At 36.8% G+C, this 21,639-nt stretch overlaps 1 protein-coding gene across 1 annotated transcript in view; it reads left to right on the top strand.

Annotated features, from left to right (window-relative positions):
• Window positions 1-20,885, top strand: part of FAM171B (family with sequence similarity 171 member B) — a 33,437-nt gene extending 12,552 nt beyond the window's left edge. Inside the window, 7 exon segments of the mRNA XM_075093976.1 lie at window positions 10,755-10,988; window positions 11,746-11,838; window positions 12,131-12,289; window positions 14,154-14,321; window positions 18,133-18,249; window positions 19,067-19,190; window positions 19,446-20,885. Coding sequence (XP_074950077.1) covers window positions 10,755-10,988; window positions 11,746-11,838; window positions 12,131-12,289; window positions 14,154-14,321; window positions 18,133-18,249; window positions 19,067-19,190; window positions 19,446-20,775 — 2,225 coding nt within the window. The 3' untranslated portion in view covers window positions 20,776-20,885.
• Window positions 20,886-21,639: the final 754 nt, after the last annotated feature.

The following is a 21,639-nucleotide window of genomic DNA, read 5'->3' as shown; positions in this document are numbered from 1 at the left end:
ATACAGGTATATCTGTCTTAAGGTTAAAACCTTCAGGGCATAAAATGTCATGTTTGAAGACGTTACTGCTTTGTTTTCCTGTGATTTCCCCCCTAGCCCCCTGCTCTGCCAAATTCGGGGCATGTTTGTACTTGCACAGATTTTTTCAGCTAATTCCACTCACTAGCCACCACTAAGAATTACATGAGACAAATCCTGTATCTAACCCATTAGGTTAAAAAAAGATGATTCATGCTACAGGGTTACTGGAATACTCGAAGTATACTGACTGTTAAAGGGTAGGTTTGAGAAATTGTTAGAAATTCTCTATAAGAAATGGTCTCGTTTTGTCAAGAAGATGATGCTGAATGATTTTTTTTTTTTCTGTTTACATAATGAAGGTTTGATTGTAAAATTCATGTGTGAAATGCATGTTGTTTCCTTATCACCTAATAGGCACTTGCCCATTTTTCTTGAGGGTATATATTATAATGTGGGTATTTAAGACAGCATATTTAAAATAGTGTTATGCAGATTTTGATGTTTCCCTTCTGTACTTTCTTCCTAGTATTTCTATAACAAATTACGAAATTTCAATATTCTTTTTTTCATTCCCTCAACTCTGATGCAAGGTAGAATGATACAGTCAGTCATATAAAAAAGGAAAGAGCAGCATTACAGGTTTAATATTAGCCAGTGTGTAAACTGAGATGAAAAAAATAATCTGTAATGGCCTCTGAAATGCCTGGACAAAGGTGTTCTATTTAGTAGGCTTCAGGAGCTCTATTACTAGCATTTACGTGCTCATTTAGATATCTTTCACTTGCAAATTTATCTTGATTTGATATGAGTTTTATTTAAGATTTTTTGTCTTGTAATATTAATAATTTGTCTCGCTCATCTAAGATTACAGAAGGTGATATTTAAAATAAATGAATCCTAAATAAGTGAAGCTCTGCAGACCGCAGCATTTCATCTTGTCCGCTGCATATCTCCCTTGCCCCAGGATGGCAAATTTCTCAGCTTCCATCTTCCATAGTAACCAGAGTTCTGAGAACCAGGCTGGCTGATGCAACAAAATAGCAGTAAATAAAAAAAGGCAAAGTTGCTATGGTAATTGTAATTGTCATAGCTTCACTAGTAGGAGTCAATTTTGAAATTTATTGAAATTCTTGTTATTTATGCCAGTAAACCAGTACAGCAAGATGTGTGAAATATAAATCTGTAATGAAAATCTTTTTTTGTTGTATCCTGTGAGTTCTCATGTTCTGTCTTGGGTGGTGAAACATTCTGATTTTAATATGTAAGTTGAGTGAAGAAGGCATCTAATGGTGAAAAAACATCATGCAACTACTTACCCAATGAGTACCTTACAGCTGTACATGATATGCGCTTAAAAATATGATAGTGGAATTTTTTAATGACACATGTATACCATGCAGCATTAAAGGAATACAGGAAAAAAATCCCATCTAAATTTCAGAGCTGTTTTCATGTCTAAATTTCATAGCCCTTGCTTAGGTAGCCCATAAAAATTTTTAAAGGGGAATGCTTGTTTTCCTTCTGTTTTATATATCTTACTAGGTGCACTTGAAAGAGGAGGTGTGTTCTCACTGGATAGGTAAGTTATTAGCAGCTTTATGGATTAGCCTGATGACATACTTGCATAGCTCTTACAAGCATGATCATTCCAGGAAGGTGTTTATTGATTATGCAGTAGTAATCATGAGGGATACAGCCTATAATGATCTGTTTTATTTTATTGATTTTGCAAGACCTTCATTTTGTCAATATTTGGTTCGTGTCAATATTTGTGGAATGAATATCATGCTTACTCAGTTTCTTGGTGCATCTGGTCTGAGATCTTGGTTGGAAGGGTGACCACTTACAATGGTGTTACTCAGCTGTTGGTTGTAGACGAGGGTTGTTTTGTGTGTTGTTTTTATTTATTTATTTAAATAACTCATTAAATCAGTCCACTCTTATATACAACAGATCTTAACATTGAAAAAGCTGAAATGTTAAATTTACCTATGCAATAGTACAGATTTTGAACTCTAAGGCTGTCCAGATCATAAAATAATATAAATCCAATAAAATAATTAGAAGCACTGAAAGTTTGCACATGTGTGAGGTGTGGTAATTTTTTTTTTTTAAATACAAACTCAAGGTAGTGCTGCAGTCTGTGTCTGTACAAGTGTGTCATAGAAGTAGAGAGCTGGATTGTTATGCAATGTCTATTTGAAAAACACTAGGGGTTTCTAAACCCTTTTGCTTCTCTGAAGAATTAGCTCAGGTGAGGCGAGTACATCCTTTATCAAAATCTGAGAGCCCAAGTTTGCCAATGTTGAATGCTGGCCATATTTAGTCCTGATTAAATTTAATCTTCCTTTTAAGTTGCTTCTGAATTTGGAGGAACTGATTTCAAAAGTTGTGGGGAAAGCAGTGTGTTGATTTACACTGACCTAATGACTGTTCACTACTTTTGAAGTTATTTCAGTGCCTAAGTACTAATGAGGCTTGAATTTAAACTAGTATTTGAGGGAAGATTTCCATTAAGAAAGTTTTGTAATTTTCTTTACCTCCCTTCTTAAAAAACAAACCAGCCTCCCTTTCCTCTTGTTCGCTTAAGATTAGTGTTTCTATATGCACACACATGCATACAAAGCATAAAACCCTGAAATACGTTGATATGAAAAGAAAATAATTATTCTGTTTAAAGTGAAAAGAAATTGCTGTAAGTAAAGAAATTCAATAAACTACTTTTATTAAAGCATCAGTAAAAATCAGTGTTAGTTTGCTGTAAAGAAATGGTGCAAAGTCTATAAATCTTGTGTTGGGGAAAAAACCCTAGAATGTATGCCTAACAGAAACAGTCTATTTCTGAAGTAGTGTGATTTTTTTTTTTTTAAATTTATTTCTCTTCGCTACCAAAATCCCTTGCAGAAGGGAAAGAGGCCTTGTTCTTCTCGGTAAAATAGGTAACACTTTTTCCAGTATTTCAGTAGATGGACAGTTTCTCCATACTGTCTGATACAGTTTTATTATAACGTGAAACTGGATTTTGAGTCTGTTTTGAACTAAATGAATAATTAGTCTTTGACCTATTAATTTACTTAGAAAGAACCTTGATGTTTGCTCTGGATCATGTCTAATTTGCCACAGTTTTTCAGTCTGCTAGATTTGAAGCCTCCACTTAAAAAGTGTGCATCCTGATGGGTTTGATTTAATGCATTTATCACTCTCTCCTTAGTTTATGAAGCTTGCAGAAAACCTAATCTTTTAAAGTATTGATCTCTCTTCATGGTTGGCGATCTCATGGGCTAAAATATTATGGGGAATTGTCATTACAGAGATTAGGATGGGATGAATGCTGGGAGGAAGAAGAGTGAGCAGAGCTTGGTCAAGAAAAGAGGACAGTATGAAAGGCATGGAGAGATAGGAACTGGCAAAGATAATTTTCAGAAAGCAATAAATGAGCAGAAAGTAATGGGAGCAAGGATGAGATGTTTTAATTTGAGATTACAGTAGATTGTTGGGTTTGCATCTTTCCTGCATTGCGGTTTTGTTCAGCTCTTAAAAGCAGATATAACCAATTGTTTCAAGAGATGCAGCCTAGTCTTGATTTGGAACTGAGGAATCAGGATAGTGTGTGAAATGAATTTTCTGTTTTTTTCCTGGTAAAGTGGGAAGAAGGGCCACCTGAAAGCTGTAGTATGTGCTGGAATAATGCTTGTATCGACATGAATGAGTTTCTAGTAAATAATTTCCATTTTTTATACAGATGCTTAAGGACTCTGGCACTGTGGTCTGCGTGTGTACATCACAGCATATGCTATTGAAGTAAGGAAGTGTTTCCCTATATCTGAAATAATGCTTTATTTGAAGCAAATGTACAAGAAAACGTTTGAAAAGCTCTCGGAATAGAATTTTTTTTTCTTCCCCAGCAAAAGCTCACCAGAGTAGCCTGGTGGGTGACAAATCCCCCACTTAAGTAACAGTGTGCTCAGATTTTTTTCTAATTTCTAATCTGTTAGAGTTTCTTTTGAATATGAAGCAAGTGCTTGTTGGAAACATGTAGATTTGCCTAGACTGGGTTAAAACATTTCCTATAAAATGACTGTAACAGTCTTTCTCTGTGTAAAAGGCATTGCTTGCCCCCCTCAGGATCTAGCCTTAGCTCATTCATAACTGGGATGGCTTCTGTGGAAATAGGTTGACCAGAAATAGGGCAGTGGGAATACTGTGGTGTCCTACTTTCCGAGAACCTGTTTTGCTGCTTTGTCCCTGGAAGTTGGCAGTGTATTCTGCGCCACTGCAGAAACTTTTGCCAAAGCTGTTCTTTTAAAAATACATCTTAATGTTCAATTTTGCATTAAAATATTTTAAGGGTGTGCTAAGCTACAGAACTGTATCGTATAGATTATGCGGTGGTATTAACTCCGCCGGATTGGCTGTTAGTATACAAATGGAGCAAGTGTTGGTTAGCTCTGGGGTCCAATTTATTTAATATTTAAATTTCTACAATATCTCTGCACTGCCTGAAAGCAGTTCTCTGTAAGTCTCTCTGGTTGAGCGCTATTGAACAGCACCACTGACATGTGGCAGTAAAATGTCAATATCTTCTTTTTCCAACGTGTATTTCAAGGAGCAGTTCATACTTGCTTTAAAATTAAGAGTAATCACGCTGCCATTTTGCTAAAAGATCGACCTAAACAAGGGCAAGTTTTAGCTATTGCTGTAACCCCGGTCTGTCCTTAAGCATCCATGTTCTTTATCAGTCACTTCATGGTTATAGTTAGTTACATGGCTGTTTGCTAACTAGATGCAAGTTTTAACTCCCAGGGTGATTCTGGAGAGGGGCGGTACAACTTTTAACCTTGTGCGAAGTGCAGGAATGAAACCGTGTCAGCTAGCGTCAGCTTCTCTTTTCAGCCAGGTAGAATGATTATATTTGTTATCCTATGTGTGTGTTGTTCTTATCTAAATCTAACCTTCTATTTTCCAGAGAAATTGGTTTTTACAGCTGGTTAGGTATTTATTTGCTGAATTTCCTCAGACCTTCTGTGAGCTCTGTGAGGTTCTTTGCTTCTCTGCTTTTCAGTTCAGTTATAATGTGTTGAAAATAACAATGTATAGATTGTACTTGTAACTAATTAATAGAGGCAAAATTAAAATTGCACAGGGCAAAACATTTGTGGTGTGTTTTGTATTTTAGTAGTATTCCTGTGTAATTTTAGGGAGGAAAAATAATTTTCTGCATTTATTTTATGCTGCTATTTTAAATCAGAGGAGCAGCATATGAGTAGCATATAAACATCTTTATGAAGAATCACATAATTAATTTTTAAATGAGATATTCGGAACCAATTTGGAATATATGGAATTATTTGTGTAGAGTTAGAAATGTCTGTCTACACACCTGTCTGTATGTAGGGTGACTGTGTGGAGTAAGACCACATAAAAGCGCACTGATAGGCAGCAAATGAAGACTACATTAGGATGTAGGGGCTATTAATGAGTTTTGCAGGTTATTTGATAGCTACGAGAAGCATAATTGAAAACTGGTCAGAGAACTTATCCTAGTATCTGATAATAACTGTCAATATAGCCATAAAATAGTTACTAGAGTTTAGGGGTCACTTATTATGGCATTTTAATGCACTATGCAAGGCAGAAAAATCTGCACTGTGTCAATGCATTGTACTGTTATAAAGAACAGATGGTAACCGCAGACTGATGGTGCGCTGTGGTGAAGAGGGCTTACTTTCAGCATTAAATCATTCCTGTGTTGGTTGGTTGCTGCCACAACTTACCTTCATGTACATGGATTTTTAACGAGCCTTAAAGGTATAATGGGCTTGTACTTTTTATACATATGCTTTTGTAGTTTGTCACTGGCGTTACTGAAGTTTTAAGGAAATTTTAAGAAGTAATGATAGGTTTTTGTGGGCAGGAGGATCGCTTGTATATGACTTGTTTTTACTAAAGCCAGATGTGTGTTGACTGTGTAGATTATATATTTCATTGATATCCCCCACCTCCAATGGTGATACCCATTGCAATACTGCATGTGTAATAAAACCTGATATTCTCAGAACATGTGATTTGTTCTTTACGGATCAGTGCACCTTTCCTAGCCCTAATTATATTAAGCCAAAAGATATGGTGCTCTGTGAATGTAAAAGATGGAAAAATGATTGTTCAGTCAGCTAAGACCAAGTAATTTGTGCAGCACATGTTTTATCTGTCTGGTTAGCTGGAAGCATGGTAATACAGTGTAGGCAGTTTCCATAAAACACATGTAAGCACGTGCCTTTTCTGGCATGGGTTTAAACATCTCTAGGCAAGGATGAGAAAAGTCTTCTCTGAAGGAAGGAACTAATGAATAATTTAATTGTAGTTACTGTTCCCTCCACTCCATAAGACAATTGCTTAATTGGGTAGTTGTATGTGTGTTTGAGAAGAGTAACTGCCTCCTTTGGGGTGTAGAACCTCTTTTGCTATAGGACCTTGGTGATAAACAGGGAAAGGGACTTACAACTGGGTTGCAGAATGTGTAGGAATACTTCCTGGGCAGTGCCCTGCGGGTGTGTGTCCAGTGCTGTATCTCACAGTTAATGATACGCATGGTTTGGAGTATATTGGTGCCTGTAAGGTCTTTGGCCTTGACCATGTTAATTAAATCTCAGATAAATATGGTAAGCAGATGACACACTTATCTGCAGGTAAAGAATTAAGAGCAAATTACCTAGGGGTATTATAGAGGTTTTTCTGCACTGTTATGTTTTGTACCTAGCCTGCAATTCCAAGCAGGTCTTTGGCTTAATTCTGTGATACAATTTCTGAGTTAAGACAGTGATGTGAAGCCAAATTGCAGGCATTAGATATTATGGCTTGAAGAAATGACGTGCCATTTTACTGGCTATGACGTTTCTGAAAGAGCTAAATGTGGTAGAAGGCCTTGTTTCCCTTTGTCTAAATAACTGCTGTATTTGTATGAACATTCATCAGCAAACATTTAAATGTCCTAGAAGCTGGCATTGCCAGTGGACTTGCCAAGAGACAGATCTCCCTTCCTCTGAGGCAGCACAAATCAAATTAGCTAAGACGGAGTTCGTTCTTCTAATTGTAGCAGTTCTGTCAAATCTGTTTAATACTGAGAGAGAGCTGACCAGCTCGTGTTTGGTAGGTGTTAGTGACCAGAAAAAAGAACAGGTTTCATCTATTGTTTAGTTTGTCAGCTTTGGTTTTGTTAAACAATTAACCAGCAGTTAGGGTTTGTCTGAAATGTTTTTCAATATGTTTTATTGTGATTTAAAAATCCTACCACAGTCTCCATAATATTTGAGACTTAAGTGTTCTTAAGGACTTGTGCACTAAGATCTTTATAAAAAGAAAAAAAAAGGAAGTATTTTATTTGCAAATTAGAGGTCATACGTGTTAATATGACATTGTTAATAACTCAGTGCCATTAAATATGTCCGATAAATTTGGACATTAAATGCATGTGAGGCATATGAGGGAGTTGGTTTGAGGGAGTTGGTCAAGGGATATCAAATTGGGAAAGATACAGATCAGTATACTTGTTGGACCACCACTGCACACAGTCTGAGCTCTTAGGACCTTCTGATTGTTTTGCTTTTAACTAGGCTATTCCAGCTGGTCTGCTGAAGGATGCTCTGGTGCACTTCCATTTTATACAAAACAATAGTGAAATGTGGCTGTGGGGGAGGAATATTGTTGTTACTGTTGGATTCTGTGTTTTTTTTTAACTGGGATTTTTAATGTCTTGTCATTTCACTGGCATTTGGATTCAGAGGCATATTGTGTGCTCGTGACTTCTGCACTGTTACTGTTGAGAAATGGAAATATAATTTCTTCTTTTTAAATGCCTTTCCAAAATCATTGCACACAAACTTCAAGCATCTTGTTGGCAGAGTATATTCTGGTTGATATTAGAAAATCTAAATTATTTGCTCGTATATATTGCTTGCAGAGAGGGAACAACTCCAAGCCGACTGGCATACTTTTGCTTGTCAGGAAGACTCTTGCGTTACCACAAAAGATAAGGCCAAAAGCAATGAGAGCTAGGGAGTGAGTCTTCTTTAATCTTTGTCTTAATATTAGTGGGTGTGAAATGAGCATTTTTCACTTGAGTAACTGCTGCTTATATATGACAGTAATACGCAAGCAATTACTCTTTCAGAGCTTGCATTGTCTAAGACTGTGTCTGTTTTCACAAGGGAGACCTTTGTCTCAGTAACCCCCCCAGGATTTCAGTCTGCATTTACAGCCGCACTTCTGGATCTTCTCAACACCATTTCAGGTGGAGTATCAGTTTTGAAAAATGCTGTGGCAATTTCTGAACCCATAGGAGAAATATAATGGAAGAAATGGAAGTTGAGCATGGCTAAAAGCAGCCAATGATATTCATCAGTTCACTATGAGAAAGAGGGAAAATAGCATAGCTTTCTAAATTTTTGCAGTCTATTTTTTTCTCTACCAAAAGCTTTTAAAGAAGTGGGTTTTAATATGGCTGTAACTGAAGGAGATGAGAGGAAGAAATATTTTTGCACAAAGTAACCTTTGAATTTACTAACAGCTGGAGGAAGAATGTAGTTATTACCCCACCCTTGTGTTTTCATTAGACTTTCTGTTAGCAAAAAAAAAGGAAAAATACACATTAGAAGTGTGAAATGATTGAAAGAGTGTCTTTCTCAGTACATTCCAGGTTTTCATTTCTTTATTACTTTTCTCAGCTATTAATACTAGGCTCTTTTTCTCCTGACTTGATTCCAGCTGTTAAAATACTAGTTTATACCAGGCATTTCTGGTATTGGTTCCTACTGGCATGAGCTTGAATCCTGTACTACTACATTTCTTATTTTTTAAATACCATTTCACAAGATACTCCTGGCTTCCAAGTGATTACAGAATCAGAATATTGTACAGTCTGTTTTCCCTATTTAGCAGCCTTTTAGTGATGGTCCAAGGGCAAATGACCTGTCTTCCAAGTTTTGAAAATCACTGGAACCATGCTAGTATATGTGTAACTGGATCAATTCCTGGAAGATCTGTTTAGTAGCCGTAATTTGCTTACATGACAAATTTTTTTTAATCATTACATCATTTAAAAACCCTCTAGCAACAGCAATTTAAAAGCAATTTTATTCTTGAAATATCATGCATAAGGAAAAAAAGACATTGTTCTAAGATTATTGTGCATTTTCTTTTTAATTCAGTCAAATATGTTCAAGTACCACTGGGATCTTTTTTCTTTTTCTGAAAGTATGTATTAATTTGCACAAGGAGATGTAGATTTTTCTATAACACTGTAGAGAATCAAACTGGCACAGCTGATGATAAGTTTTTGCTGTGTATGCAATAAATAGTAATAAATTGAGGCCAATGTAGCTTTTGTTGTGTGCAGGTAATTTTTTTGCTTGAATATATGTTGTATGCTTCACGCATACAATAGATCTAAATAAACACTTATTTCAGAGAGGCCTAACTTGGATGGCTTCACTATGTAGTGGTGGTTTTTTCTGGATTGTGCTCAGCTTCTCAAGGCCTTTTCATTTAAATCAAGGTCAATGGTAGTAATCTGTTGGTGCAATGTCAATCACAGTTATAGAGGAGATAAAATAATGAAACTGAACTATGATTTTATGTAGGTAAATTTCAAACAAACTTAGCCTGATGTTTGACATAAATAGAAATGGATATTCATAATGAATATATTTGAAAATATTGAGGTATAAAGTAGTGCAATGGTGTTGAATAGTAATATATCTGTAACCAAAATACTGGACAATTGATGTTATTTGAAATATTTTTAACAGTGGTCCATAGATATTTTAGTTTAGGATAATAACTTAATTTCACACTGGAAATAACATGGAATTATGTCCATTTTCATGTACCTCCTGTTTATTAAAAGACTCCCTAATAGTTTATTTACAGTCCGGGTGTGAGAGAAATTGAATGTAATTCAGAGCATCTTGAGACTATTGTTCAAGTGGACTTGCTATTTTCAGCTTACTGCTCAGTCACTGTAATTATGGTCTCTGCAAGACACTAGGTTTCGTAAAGGAATGTCGGCTCCTCTAATTAGCAGTAGACAAGTACTACTTAGAAGTTGCAATACAGAAAGGTGAAAACTAGACCAGAAGTGTAAATCTGGTGGGAGATAGTAGATTAAAACAGTTGAAATGTCTGGATGCATTTGGTTACTATGTAATAATTTTACACATGTAAAAATAAATGTGTTATCCCATAGTCTGTAAACATTAGGTTCTCTGTTTTTAGAAACTCAAGTTGCACCTTTAAAAGTGTGACCAAGCCAAGGGTTACACTTGGATAACAGACCGTCTGTATTATCAGTGTGATATTGCAGAGCACTTGCATGGCACATTGAGTTTTGTGTTGTCACAGATGCATTGTTCAAGCTTAAATGAAAAGGGGAAGAATTGCTTTGTAATTTTTTTTTGTTGTTGGTTTTTGGTTTTTTAACTGGTTAGGTATTATATTTGGTGAGTTTGGTAAAGACTTTTTGGCATCTTTGTGCCCCATCTCAAGGTTTTCTGCTTTCTTCTTCTCCGTGGTATAAAATTGTATGATTACCACTCCCTTTGGCCAGAGCTTACCCTGTGTTGAGATCCGTTGTACAGTGGATAAATAGCTAAGGCTTAAACTCTAGGACTTCACAAACTTAAGCTATGGTCCTTAGTTATAACGCATTATCACCTCCTGTTTTTCTTTTCTGTTAATAGGTTCTGTTTTTACACTAAAAGTTCAAGTAAATGACATTATCAGTCATCAGTACCTGCGACAAGCGGTTGTAGAAGTGTTTGTTAACTACACGAAGACAAATTCTACTTTTACTGGAAACAATGGAGCAGTATTAATAAAAGTTCCTTACAAATTAGGATTAAGTTTAACTATTGTATCGTACAAGGATGGCTACATGTTAACACCTTTGCCTTGGAAGACTGGGAGAATGCCAAGTACGTAAGCATCTTACAGTCCTATTATTAAGCTGTATGTGTTGGTAATTAAATTTCTTTCTTCCTCAGCAGTCTCTGCATAGTTACTGTCAACTGAAAATGACTGAATGAAGTCAGTCAATGGAGGTGGTGCCTATCAGTGCAGATGTAAGGGTGGATGATCTGTTAGATTTGTCAAAATTCGTACTATTCTAAAAGAGACAATAGCCCTTTTAAACTCTAAGTAGGTCATGCTGTGATACCCTGAATGTATTCTGAGAAATTGTTTACCTAGACTTAGCAAAGGGCTGGTAATGCGTTTTGACAAAAATCATATTGTCTTTAGTGATTCCTGGAATGCCAATGCTTTGAGTCCTGTATAATAGGTATAACCTGTTGTTATAGCTTCCTTTCAGCAGTGTTTCCTCACAAGTTTTCCTGTTTAACTATTCATGCTCTGAAAAAAGTTATGGTTTGGTGGTTGGTTTTTTTTTTTGTTGTTGTTGTTGTTGTTGTTGTTGTTTTTTAAAGAGATGGACTTTTAAGAATTCTAGCCACCTCTTTATCCATAGAAGGCATAAGACAGTAGCAAACGTACAACAGAGGTCTTCCTGCCTAACCACTAGAATTCCTGCTCTGGACAACAGGAGTTAACTTATTTATGCAGGCTTCATATACTCTCTCTTTTAAACTGCTCTATTCACTATTCCTTCAGATTCTGAGATCTTGCAGGATTTTTTCAGTTGCACAGTGTAACACATATTATCACTTCCCACAGTATACTCATCTGTGACGCTTTCGTTATTCCCACAAAGTCAAGCTAATATATGGCTGTTTGAAGATACTGTCTTAATTACTGGAAAACTATCTGGTAAGTTCAGTGTATGCAGATCATATTCTAAAAACTTTGTGATAATCATTTCTACATGTACAAAAAAAATTAGGCACGTTCATACTCTCATCTGATACCTATCTGCTCAAAGCCATATTTTGTTAATTGTGTAGCTGTATGTGTGACTGTGACAAGTGCTAGACTAGAAATATATAAACCATGGAGAAAATGGGTGAAAACAGGTTGCTATGCTAAATGGATTTCTGAGCAGTAATAAAAACACTATTTTTGTGTTTAACCAGTGTTAAGGCAAAATATTACTCTCTTACAGATGCCAAATCTCAACCAAGTGTTCAGTTCCCAAAATTCTTAATAAAGCTTCCAACAAATCACCATATTACAAATGTTACAGCCTATCTGACAGTGCCAGAGCAATTTTTGAAAGTGGACAGCTTTCTCTATACAACAGGAATTCTTCTAAATAAATCAGGTATGTAACTACATTGTTTAAGAATATTTTTAAAAGAATAAATTTTCAAATTATAATGCATATGAGTGCGCAGTGTTTCAGAAAAACATATGCTTAAATTAAGAGGGCATGAACCTGCTTCCATTGGATTAAATCATAAAGATTTGTTCTATAGGAGTAAGCTATAAACACATCAGGTCAGTAATTGATATAACCCTTTACCTTGTTCCATGTAGTATGAGAACACAGCATGTCTTACTACACTGAAATACTCCTTCAGAGTCTGCTCTTATATATATGTAGATAGATGTGTGTGTGTGTATGTTCAGGATTTCATGAGACTGTGGAACTGGTTTAGTAAACACCTTGAAAATATGGTTATGGCCAGAGCGTAAACTAAGATGAATCTGAAGAAATCAGTGAAACTGCAGCAGTTGGCTTCAGCTGTGGGTTTTTTTGCATTTTCACTAAAATAGTTGGGTCTAGGAGCTTTACACCTGGCATAAAGATGGTATTGAGTTTGGCTCAGAGACAGTTAGTCTGCGTAAGCCTGTTTGAAACCAAGTAGTCATGATATATACAGAGCACAATTGTAATAAAGTTTTCCGTGCATCTGTTTCACTGGAGAAGCAGTGTTTTCAGGAGTCATTATAACTCTGCTGTTATGGAGCTGGATCTTTTAGTATTTGTCAGTTTATCAGATTTTTTTCTTTATTTGCATAAATACAGTCATCTCTGGTAGATTGTGCTGTGTACAGTTCCATCTATCTTTTGCTGATTTCTTTCTATTCCCAGTGGATCTGAAGCCGTGAGGCTCTTAAATTCATTGCAGTGCATGAGGAGGCTACTACATGGCTTATTTGAGCTTGTCATGATCTTTTTAAAATTTTCATTGAATTAAAATTGCAATATATTTATTGATATCTTGACCTATATATTTTAAAACCTTTCTTATCTATATTTTGCCTCTTTAAATATCAAGCATAAGAGAATAAGCAGTGTTTCTCCCCTTTGAGTTTTCTTTCAATCTGTCTGGCATGTGTTTTAAATTATTCATATACTCCTAAAGGATTAGGCTTCCTTTTAGGGCAGGTGGAAGCTAATTGATATTTGATGCACCAGGAGTTTTCTCACAACCAGTTTCTAACAGCTTGCATAGATTTAACATTAATCTGGTACTTACTAATTCTGTTTTAGCTTCTTTCACAATCCTGTCATATTGTGCATTCTGAAGTATTTGCAAATTAGTTTAAGGAAAAGAAAGGAAACAAACTTTCAGGCTGCATTGTAAAGCTTTGTATATGCAACATTTCCTTTGAGTGCTTTGACAAGCCTCGTGATTAAGTATTCAGTTAACTATTGCTGTCAAATTAGAAAGTTAATCCTTACAGGGAAGTTTAAGAGGACTGTTCAATTAAGTACAAATGCAGCAGTCGTATATTTGCATATGTCTTTGTTTCAATGTTACGTATATTGCAATTATACAACAATTCTTATATTGTCTATATTTCACATAGGTTAGCTATTTTGTAATCAAATTATCTGAGGGGAAAACCACTTCTTCCACCACACCCAAGACAAGTTTTGCCTAATCATTGGTTCTATGCTCAGCATTGAAACCTATATGTCAAAAGTCTGTTTCTCTTTTACAGATTGGGTATACAAATGACTGGGGCTTATTTTAATGACAAGATTTTAAAAGTCCAGAAGAGAATAAATGTTGATTTTTTTTTTGACCAAGTTGGTGACAGCTGACTGTATAGCTGGATGCGAATATTGGGCTTGCCGTTAGCTAATGAGGATAGAATCTTAATCCTAAATATATATTTTTTTTTTAAATATGCTTTGAATTGGGAATTACAGACAAGGTATTTCTCACATTCAGGTTTCAAAAGCATGGAATTAGCTCCTCTTGCTGCAATATGCGTAAACGTTCTTTTGACTGGGAAAGAACTGAAAGTAAATGGTCCCATTCAGATTACGCTTCCTCTTCCCACAAGTACTGTAAAATCAGGAGAAGCTATCCCTGCATGGACATTTGATATGAAAACTGGTAAGTGGGCTAAATTATTTGTTATTTTACCTTTCAGCACATGTATATAGTTTTGGGCACATGACACTGTATGTCATGGAACAGTGATGGCACTAATATATGAGGTGGTGGTAAACAGTCATAGTCACAAACTTTATTAGGGGTTCTGTATTGGTTTTTGACTGACTAGCTTGAATAGTTCAAAGGAATTTCCCTGCTTCCATTAGTTCAAAAAGCTTTGGTAAAATTCTTTAGCATTCCTATTGTAAAAACTTTTCATGTAATGGATTTTTATTTTTGTGGGAGGCTAAGGATTCAGGGAATGTACATTTTGGGTGATGTTAAATTTTAAGCCTGATAATCTTGTGAATGCCTTCTTAAAAGAAAAAAAATCAGAACTGAAGATTTGGATGCTTTTGTTTCCTAGTGTATAGCTCTAAAGATCCTTTGACACTAAAACTGGACTAGATATTGCTTCAGTTAACAAAAGCAATTCAGAAAGTGAAATGAAGGGGAAATAAGAATTATCAAAGGGAACAACATAGTTCTTACAGTATGCATGGGAAGAGGACACTGGGGATTAGACATTCTAAACCTTTTGTCATCCCTTCATGTCTAATTTTAGTCAAGAGTGAGTAATGAGCTACATACATTTATCCTGTTTAGATGTCCTGTATTAGGTGTGTCCATTAGCGTACTGATTGTCTTATATTGTACCTTATACTTTCCATCACACTTCATCTTGAAATATGCAAATGAGTGAAGCCATAATTGTCTTACTCATTATTAAGGCAAAAAGCTGTTATTTAGCTGTTGGAAGTACAGGAGAAGACGCCAACTCTGACAAAGCATTGTTGACATGTTCAGGAAAGAAACTGATCATCGTAATGAAGAACAACCAAAGAATATTAAGTTGAATTAAGAACATGCTAATAAATAATTGGCTAGGTTCTCTTCAGAAAAGAGTGACTAGAATAAGTTTTGGCAAAGAAGATTAAGCTTGTCTATACACCTAGAAGACTTCAGTGGGGTAACTGATGATGAGAGAGCATTCTTTATCAAAGAAAGGGTTTTAGTCTGACATGGTAAAAAAACACAAGGGGTTTTAATTTCTTGCTGCCACAGCCACTTTTGCCAGCTCCTGTGTTCATCTGTACCTATGCTGAGCTGTTTTAACTCACTAAACAGAAAACTAGGTCAACAATGCTATTAAAACAAAAAATTGACAGAGCTAGAGCAGCTTGGCACGGGGGTCAGGTTAGAGTATAAACCAGTGTAACGTTTGTATGTGGGTGTTGTGGGGCCTACTCAACATGCCTATGTAGGCATATTGGCCTTGGGGGTAGAGCAAGAGCAGGAGTGTGGCTTGCTGACCCAATAAGAACATTTTAAACAGGTTTTTTTTTTCTTCTTAGATGGGGTGCACTCTGGTAGAGATTCTGTAAAGGTAAATTGTTTGTTATGGGTGCTCACTGAGGTGTAGTGTTCGCATGGAGCCTTCAGTGCTGCTTGCTGAGGAGAGAGCAAGGAGGACTGTAGACAAGGAGGAAGGCTTTTTGGGTATAACTCTAACTTCTGCTTTTTCTTCCACTTCCCCATCTCTTTTCTACAGTGAAAATTTGCAACTTGATTCACTGTTCTGGATGTTTACTCTTAAATATGCTTCTTTTATTTTTACCTTTGATCTGACACGTCCAGAACAACTTTTTTTTCTAAGGTAACTGAGTAATAGTAAGGCATACCTTTATTCATGGTTCTGGTGAATGAGGACAGCTGAACACTTCAGACCTGCAGCGAGCATTTGAGTGTGTCCACAAGTAGCAGTAGGCCCCCATCTGAGCTGAATGGAAAGCTACAACTTCACTGAATAATGAGGCTCTGCTATCCAAGGTGTTGGATGTGGGATGTCCCCAGGGAGATGTCGACACACACTTCTAAACTCTAAAGCCCTTGGGTATATGTTGTAATGGTAATCACAGCTTCTGTGTCAGTATTGATAGTGGTAAGGGGACAGGTCTGTGTTTGATGTTGTGTAGACTGATCCATTGCATCAGAAAAAAAGATAGAAACTGCTTTCACATGCCTGCTTGTGCGGTGCTCCCATGGGTTACTCAAAGTGTAATAGTACTGAGACTGTTCCTGGAAAATTAGCTTTTGTAATTACATTGCAGCTGCTATAAATGCAGAGTTTGTTGATGTATGTTGAATGTGGCTTCCTTAGTAAATATTTTGCCTTAGTAGTACCAAAAGTACTATGTGGATTTTAATAGAATTACAAAAAAAAAAAGCAAGCTTGCATTGCATCATTAAATTGAGAATGATATCCTTCAGAGTGGCAGCAAATCATAGAGAATATGTGCTTACTCATAAATCACATTTTAATGTTTCCCTTAATACATACTCTTTTCTGTCAAGTATATTGTGAGGGACATATAATTTGCTGAAGAGGACAGCAAAGATTATAAAGCTTCTTATGCATTTGTCAGTCAAGATAGAATGTTTGGAGACCTAGAATTTTTTTGCCTTTTAAAGGTGATGTTTTGTGTTGTATTTTATCTGCCCTAATTAGCCCACACTCTATAATTGTAAAGCAATAGTTTTGTGGTATAGTGACATCTTGCCTTAGAGTTGACAGGACAGAGAATTTGAGGATCTGCTGTTGTCTCCATATGAGAGTTAGGGACAGAAGACCCTTCTGGCTGGTCTTGCTCCCAAGTCTGGACAAGAGGTTTTCCAGGTAACTGAGAAATCACCTCTTTCAGGGCTCTAGGTAGCTGCTGCTGTTACTCCCCTCTGCCAGCCATCACAAGTACCAGGAGAAGGCCGCAAGTTTTACTGCGGAATGGTATTGTGTGTGTGTGTCTGTGCGTGCGTGCACACGTGGCATGTGTCAGTTCTCATCTTTAGCTCCTGTCTGGTAGAAAGATCCTTTTGCTTTGCTGAAAGAAGGTTCCTGGAGGAAAATTGAAATTATAGGGCTTATATGAGTTACACTTTTTGCATGCTTTTGTTATTGTTGTTTTTAAAAAAGCTGGTTCATTCTCTCTCTTTCTTAGTATTTGCAGTTTGAAAATGTAAGGTTGTTTATATGAGGTTGTTTCTGTGCTTAGAATTTCACAGATGGCCCACAATAAACATGTTCAAGTGTGTTGAGTAGAATTCTTTCTCTTCTACTGTTCTACTCATCTATTAATTGTAGAAGCTGGCATACCGTAGTACCTGTTCTTTGCATTGCCAAACAGATGGTGTGGAGTCTGTGAATCTGTGTCCTAATAATAAACCTTCCTCGGGCTAACTGAATTGTTGCTGCCATGGGGCAGGGAGGAGGAGAGAAACATTCAAGACAAACACTGTTTATCCTATTGTAGCTTATTAGATTAAAATGCTTTCCCACTAAGTGCTGCTAGCTAATATTAAACTTGTATTCATATGCTTAAATTACCTGCTCCTTGATTTTTTTTTTTTAGCCTTGGCCTTCATACATGCTTAAGCTCATATAATAGGATTTTTCAAATTATTTGTGTCCATATCTATGAAAGACACTTGTTAATACAAAATTAATAATATTAAAATAATTCCAGTAAGTAATGTCAATGCTTTGCTTCAAAGTAAATGTCCACACAGGGATATTTGCAATGAAATTGTCAAGAAAGAAAGTTTGCATGTTTAGCTAAAGCTGTGTAATAAATAGTGTATAAGTCAGAAGCTTCAGCTTTTCTTATGACCTTGTATATTTTTTTGGTAATAGCTTAATTGCTAATGGTTTGAGATATGGAATAATCCTGCACAGCATGTGCGATATTTTGTCCTTTTGTTTTTTTTTTTCCTTCAGGTGCCTGGGTAAGCCGTGGGCTAGGAATGGTAAAGGAAGAAGATGGTCAATTATTATGGACATACACTGCACAACACTTAGGCTATTGGATAGCAGCTCCCCTTCCTGGAACAAGAGGTATTGCAACAACTAGCAAAGAAATTACTGAGTAACACAAGTAACAATGTATCGTAAGGCTGTCAGTTTAATTGCCTTATTTAACAACAGAAAGGGAAAACCGACATGCAATTTCAACAGTTGGATAACTTTTGCTTGAATCCATTTAGTGTGCCTTTGTGCATATAACTGTTCCCTAGATCTTCAAATGCTGTAGGGGAAAAAGTCCAGACTGTATTTGAATTTATATGTTTATACTATTGCCATCTTTTGGAAGAAGCCTGCAAGGGAACTATGCCTGTGGAGAACTAAAAAACAGCGGGACTGTATCCATTACTGTTGAGGATCATGTATGACAGGAGGAAAATACAACAAGAAAATTAGTCCTGGGTAAAACAGTACCAGTGGATTCTGTTTTATGCAGATTTGTTGCATGTTTTGCAGATTCATACGAAGGGATTCTTAAGGGGGAAATATGATGTCAAAATTTGAAAACAGCACTTTCTGACAGAAGCACTAACTAGAAAATCTAGACCATGTTTCTAAGTCAGTTTGGACAACTAATACAGATGTAATTTGACTGGAATTGAGTAGATCTCCTGGTGAGGCTTTAGTATTTGAGACGAACCTTTGAAGATCCATTATATTGTAACCACTCTTTGTATATTTTGAGTTTGCTGAAGTAGCAAGGTGAAAAGGGAAGGATGAACTTAGTGTCGTATGAACACAAAAATCACTGGAAAAGTACATTTTAATTTAGTAGTTACAGCTCTGCATGTTAAGTGGAATTATTTGTTTCTGAGAACTAATTCTTGTCTGGTTTTGTTTGATAATCTAGAATCCATTATTAGTGTGGTTTCCAAGGACATAACAGCCTATCACACAGTGTTCCTTACGGCCATACTGGGAGGTACTGTTGTCATTATCATTGGATTTTCTGCTGTCCTTCTTTGTTACTGCAGGTAAGCAAAAAGAGAGACTCTCATAAGCTCAGCATGAATGGAGTTTGAAGTTGAAAAAATAGTCTTTCGAAGTTGAGACTCATTTCCTTAGGTAAACTATAACATGTAGCCTAATATTTCTTTAAAAATTACAGTTATTACAGAGCTTCATTTTAAGTTTATGATGTCACATTACACTATAACTTCTTAACCAAAATCTAATCTTCAGCTCCAGTAGTCAACAGTCTAGTGTCACATTGCATCTCTTTTGCTTAGGGATAAATGTGGTCGGACGCAAAAGAAGGAGAAAAATACAACTAAGCTGGAGGTCATTAAAAAAGACCAGACAACATCAACAACTCACATAAATCACATCAACACTGTCAAAGGGTCTTTAAAGTTGGACGATAAGTCACAGTTATATGCACCGAAGATTTCTTCATACAGCCCTCAAAGGATGCCCACAGACATGGAAGATGGAAAATCACGAGACAATTTTAAAATATACACAGAGGATGCTTCTTATCAGTCATCCTGTCAGACTGGTCAGTCCAGAAATTCAGCCCATTCATTGGAGCCTAATGCTGGAGTTAGGCACTTACAGCAGCCAAAGCCTAGTAACAGTACTATTTCCCAGGCTCCTAGGGACATTCAAGACCAAAACAGATACCTTTCACTGAAAGAGGAGATGTATGGGCTTTCCCATATCCCAGAACATCTAATGCATGTTTACAATCAACCTATTGCTATTCTTCAAACCTCTGACCTTTTCCACTCCCCAGAACAATTGCATCCTGCTAAATCAGCAACTTTGCCAAGAAAAGGGCAGTTAGTATATAGCCCCATGATGGAACCCATGAATCGCGACAGCTACATGCAAACATTACCGAAAATGCCCGTGCACTCTCATCCACAGCCTTCTGTCTGCAGAGATGAAAACAGTACATTAGATAGTGAAGAGGGCTTACCTTCTCAAACGTCAAACTGGGGCCGGTACACTAGTAGCTTACTGGAATCTGTCTCCGTTCCTGGGACATTGAATGAAGCAGTTGTAATGACTCCATTTTCATCTGAACTTCAAGGTATTTCAGAACAAACATTATTGGAACTCTCTAAAGGAAAACCATCTCCCCACCCTCGAGCATGGTTTGTGTCCCTGGATGGAAAGCCGATTGCTCAAGTGAGGCATTCTTTCATAGATCTGAAAAAGGGCAGAAAAACAGAGAGTAATGATACCAGTCTGGACTCTGGCGTGGACATGAACGAGCATCATCCAGGTAGGAAACTGGAGAGAGAGAAAACTTTCATAAAAAATATGCCGCATTCTAAGATCCTTTACTTGGAAGATCTGGATCTGAGTAGCAGTGAAAGTGGGACCACCGTTTGCACTCCAGAGGACCAGGCTGTGAGGCACATTCTGGATGGAGGGAATGGTCCAGCCATAGAACATGATGAAGAAGGTCTAAGAAGAAAAACTCCATCAGGAAGTCATGAGTCTGGTATCCCTTCTGCTAAAAAAAGGGATAGACCGTCTATTACGAAAAGAGATAGCAAAACCAATATCTGGAAGAAAAGAGAGGAGAGGCCGCTTATTCCTATAAATTAAAACACAATGTGCTTTGTGGTGTTGCTCTCCCTGCTGGTTATTGACCTTTTGGCTGCTTCTGTAATTCTGCAGTGTTGGGTTTACAATGGAAATGTTGTTTTCTGGTACCAAGAAAAGTTAAATTTTTTAATATACAGATTGAGTTACTAAACTTCAGCTGGGCAATTGATATTCAAGGTGAATTGAAAACAGGGAAATGCTGCTATTAAAATTTTCCACTTCCTAATTTTGCTGGCAGTATAGGGAAGGCCCACATTTTAATTAGCTTGTCATTCTTGGACGCGCCTCTGGGAATGCACAGTGAGAAATGTAGGCACATGTTTTAATTTTTTTGTACTTGTTGCGAATGCATTGGTAGACTAGTTAAAGCCATTCCGTAGCCTTGTTCCTAATCAATGTGACCATCTGTACAGTATTTTATATGTGAACTTTTCTAGGGATCTGTTAGTACTTCTTTGTATAATGTAAAATGTTTCATCAGTTAGTCCCACAACACCAGCAGATGAGCTCTGTTGGATTTATCAGCGGAGCTCTACAGCATTACTGCCCTCCCTGTGTGCCCATCCATGTGCAGAAGGTTGCCATTCCACATAGCGGTGGCAGAAGGGGGAAGTGTACAAGCTCTGTGGCCGCTGCAGTTCATGGTCCCCGCCGTCTTAAGATGTTACCCATCTGCTTTGTTTTAATCTGTTTTGTTATGAACTGTGTACGTTGAAGATTGGCATCTGCTATGAAGTGTCCACATCCAGCAGAAAATGACTGATTCCGGTAGCTTTCAAAGCTGCTGCTACTACTGATCCCAGTGTCTTGTTCTGGCTTCGTTGTCAGTTAAAATTTTCTCTTCTGCATGCTGTTCGGCCAGTT

This window comes from Phalacrocorax aristotelis, chromosome 5 (genome assembly GCF_949628215.1).
Source record: "Phalacrocorax aristotelis chromosome 5, bGulAri2.1, whole genome shotgun sequence".
NCBI lineage: Eukaryota > Metazoa > Chordata > Aves > Suliformes > Phalacrocoracidae > Phalacrocorax > Phalacrocorax aristotelis.
Note: the sequence above shows the minus strand (reverse complement) of the source record. Positions and strands in the feature narration are given on the sequence as shown.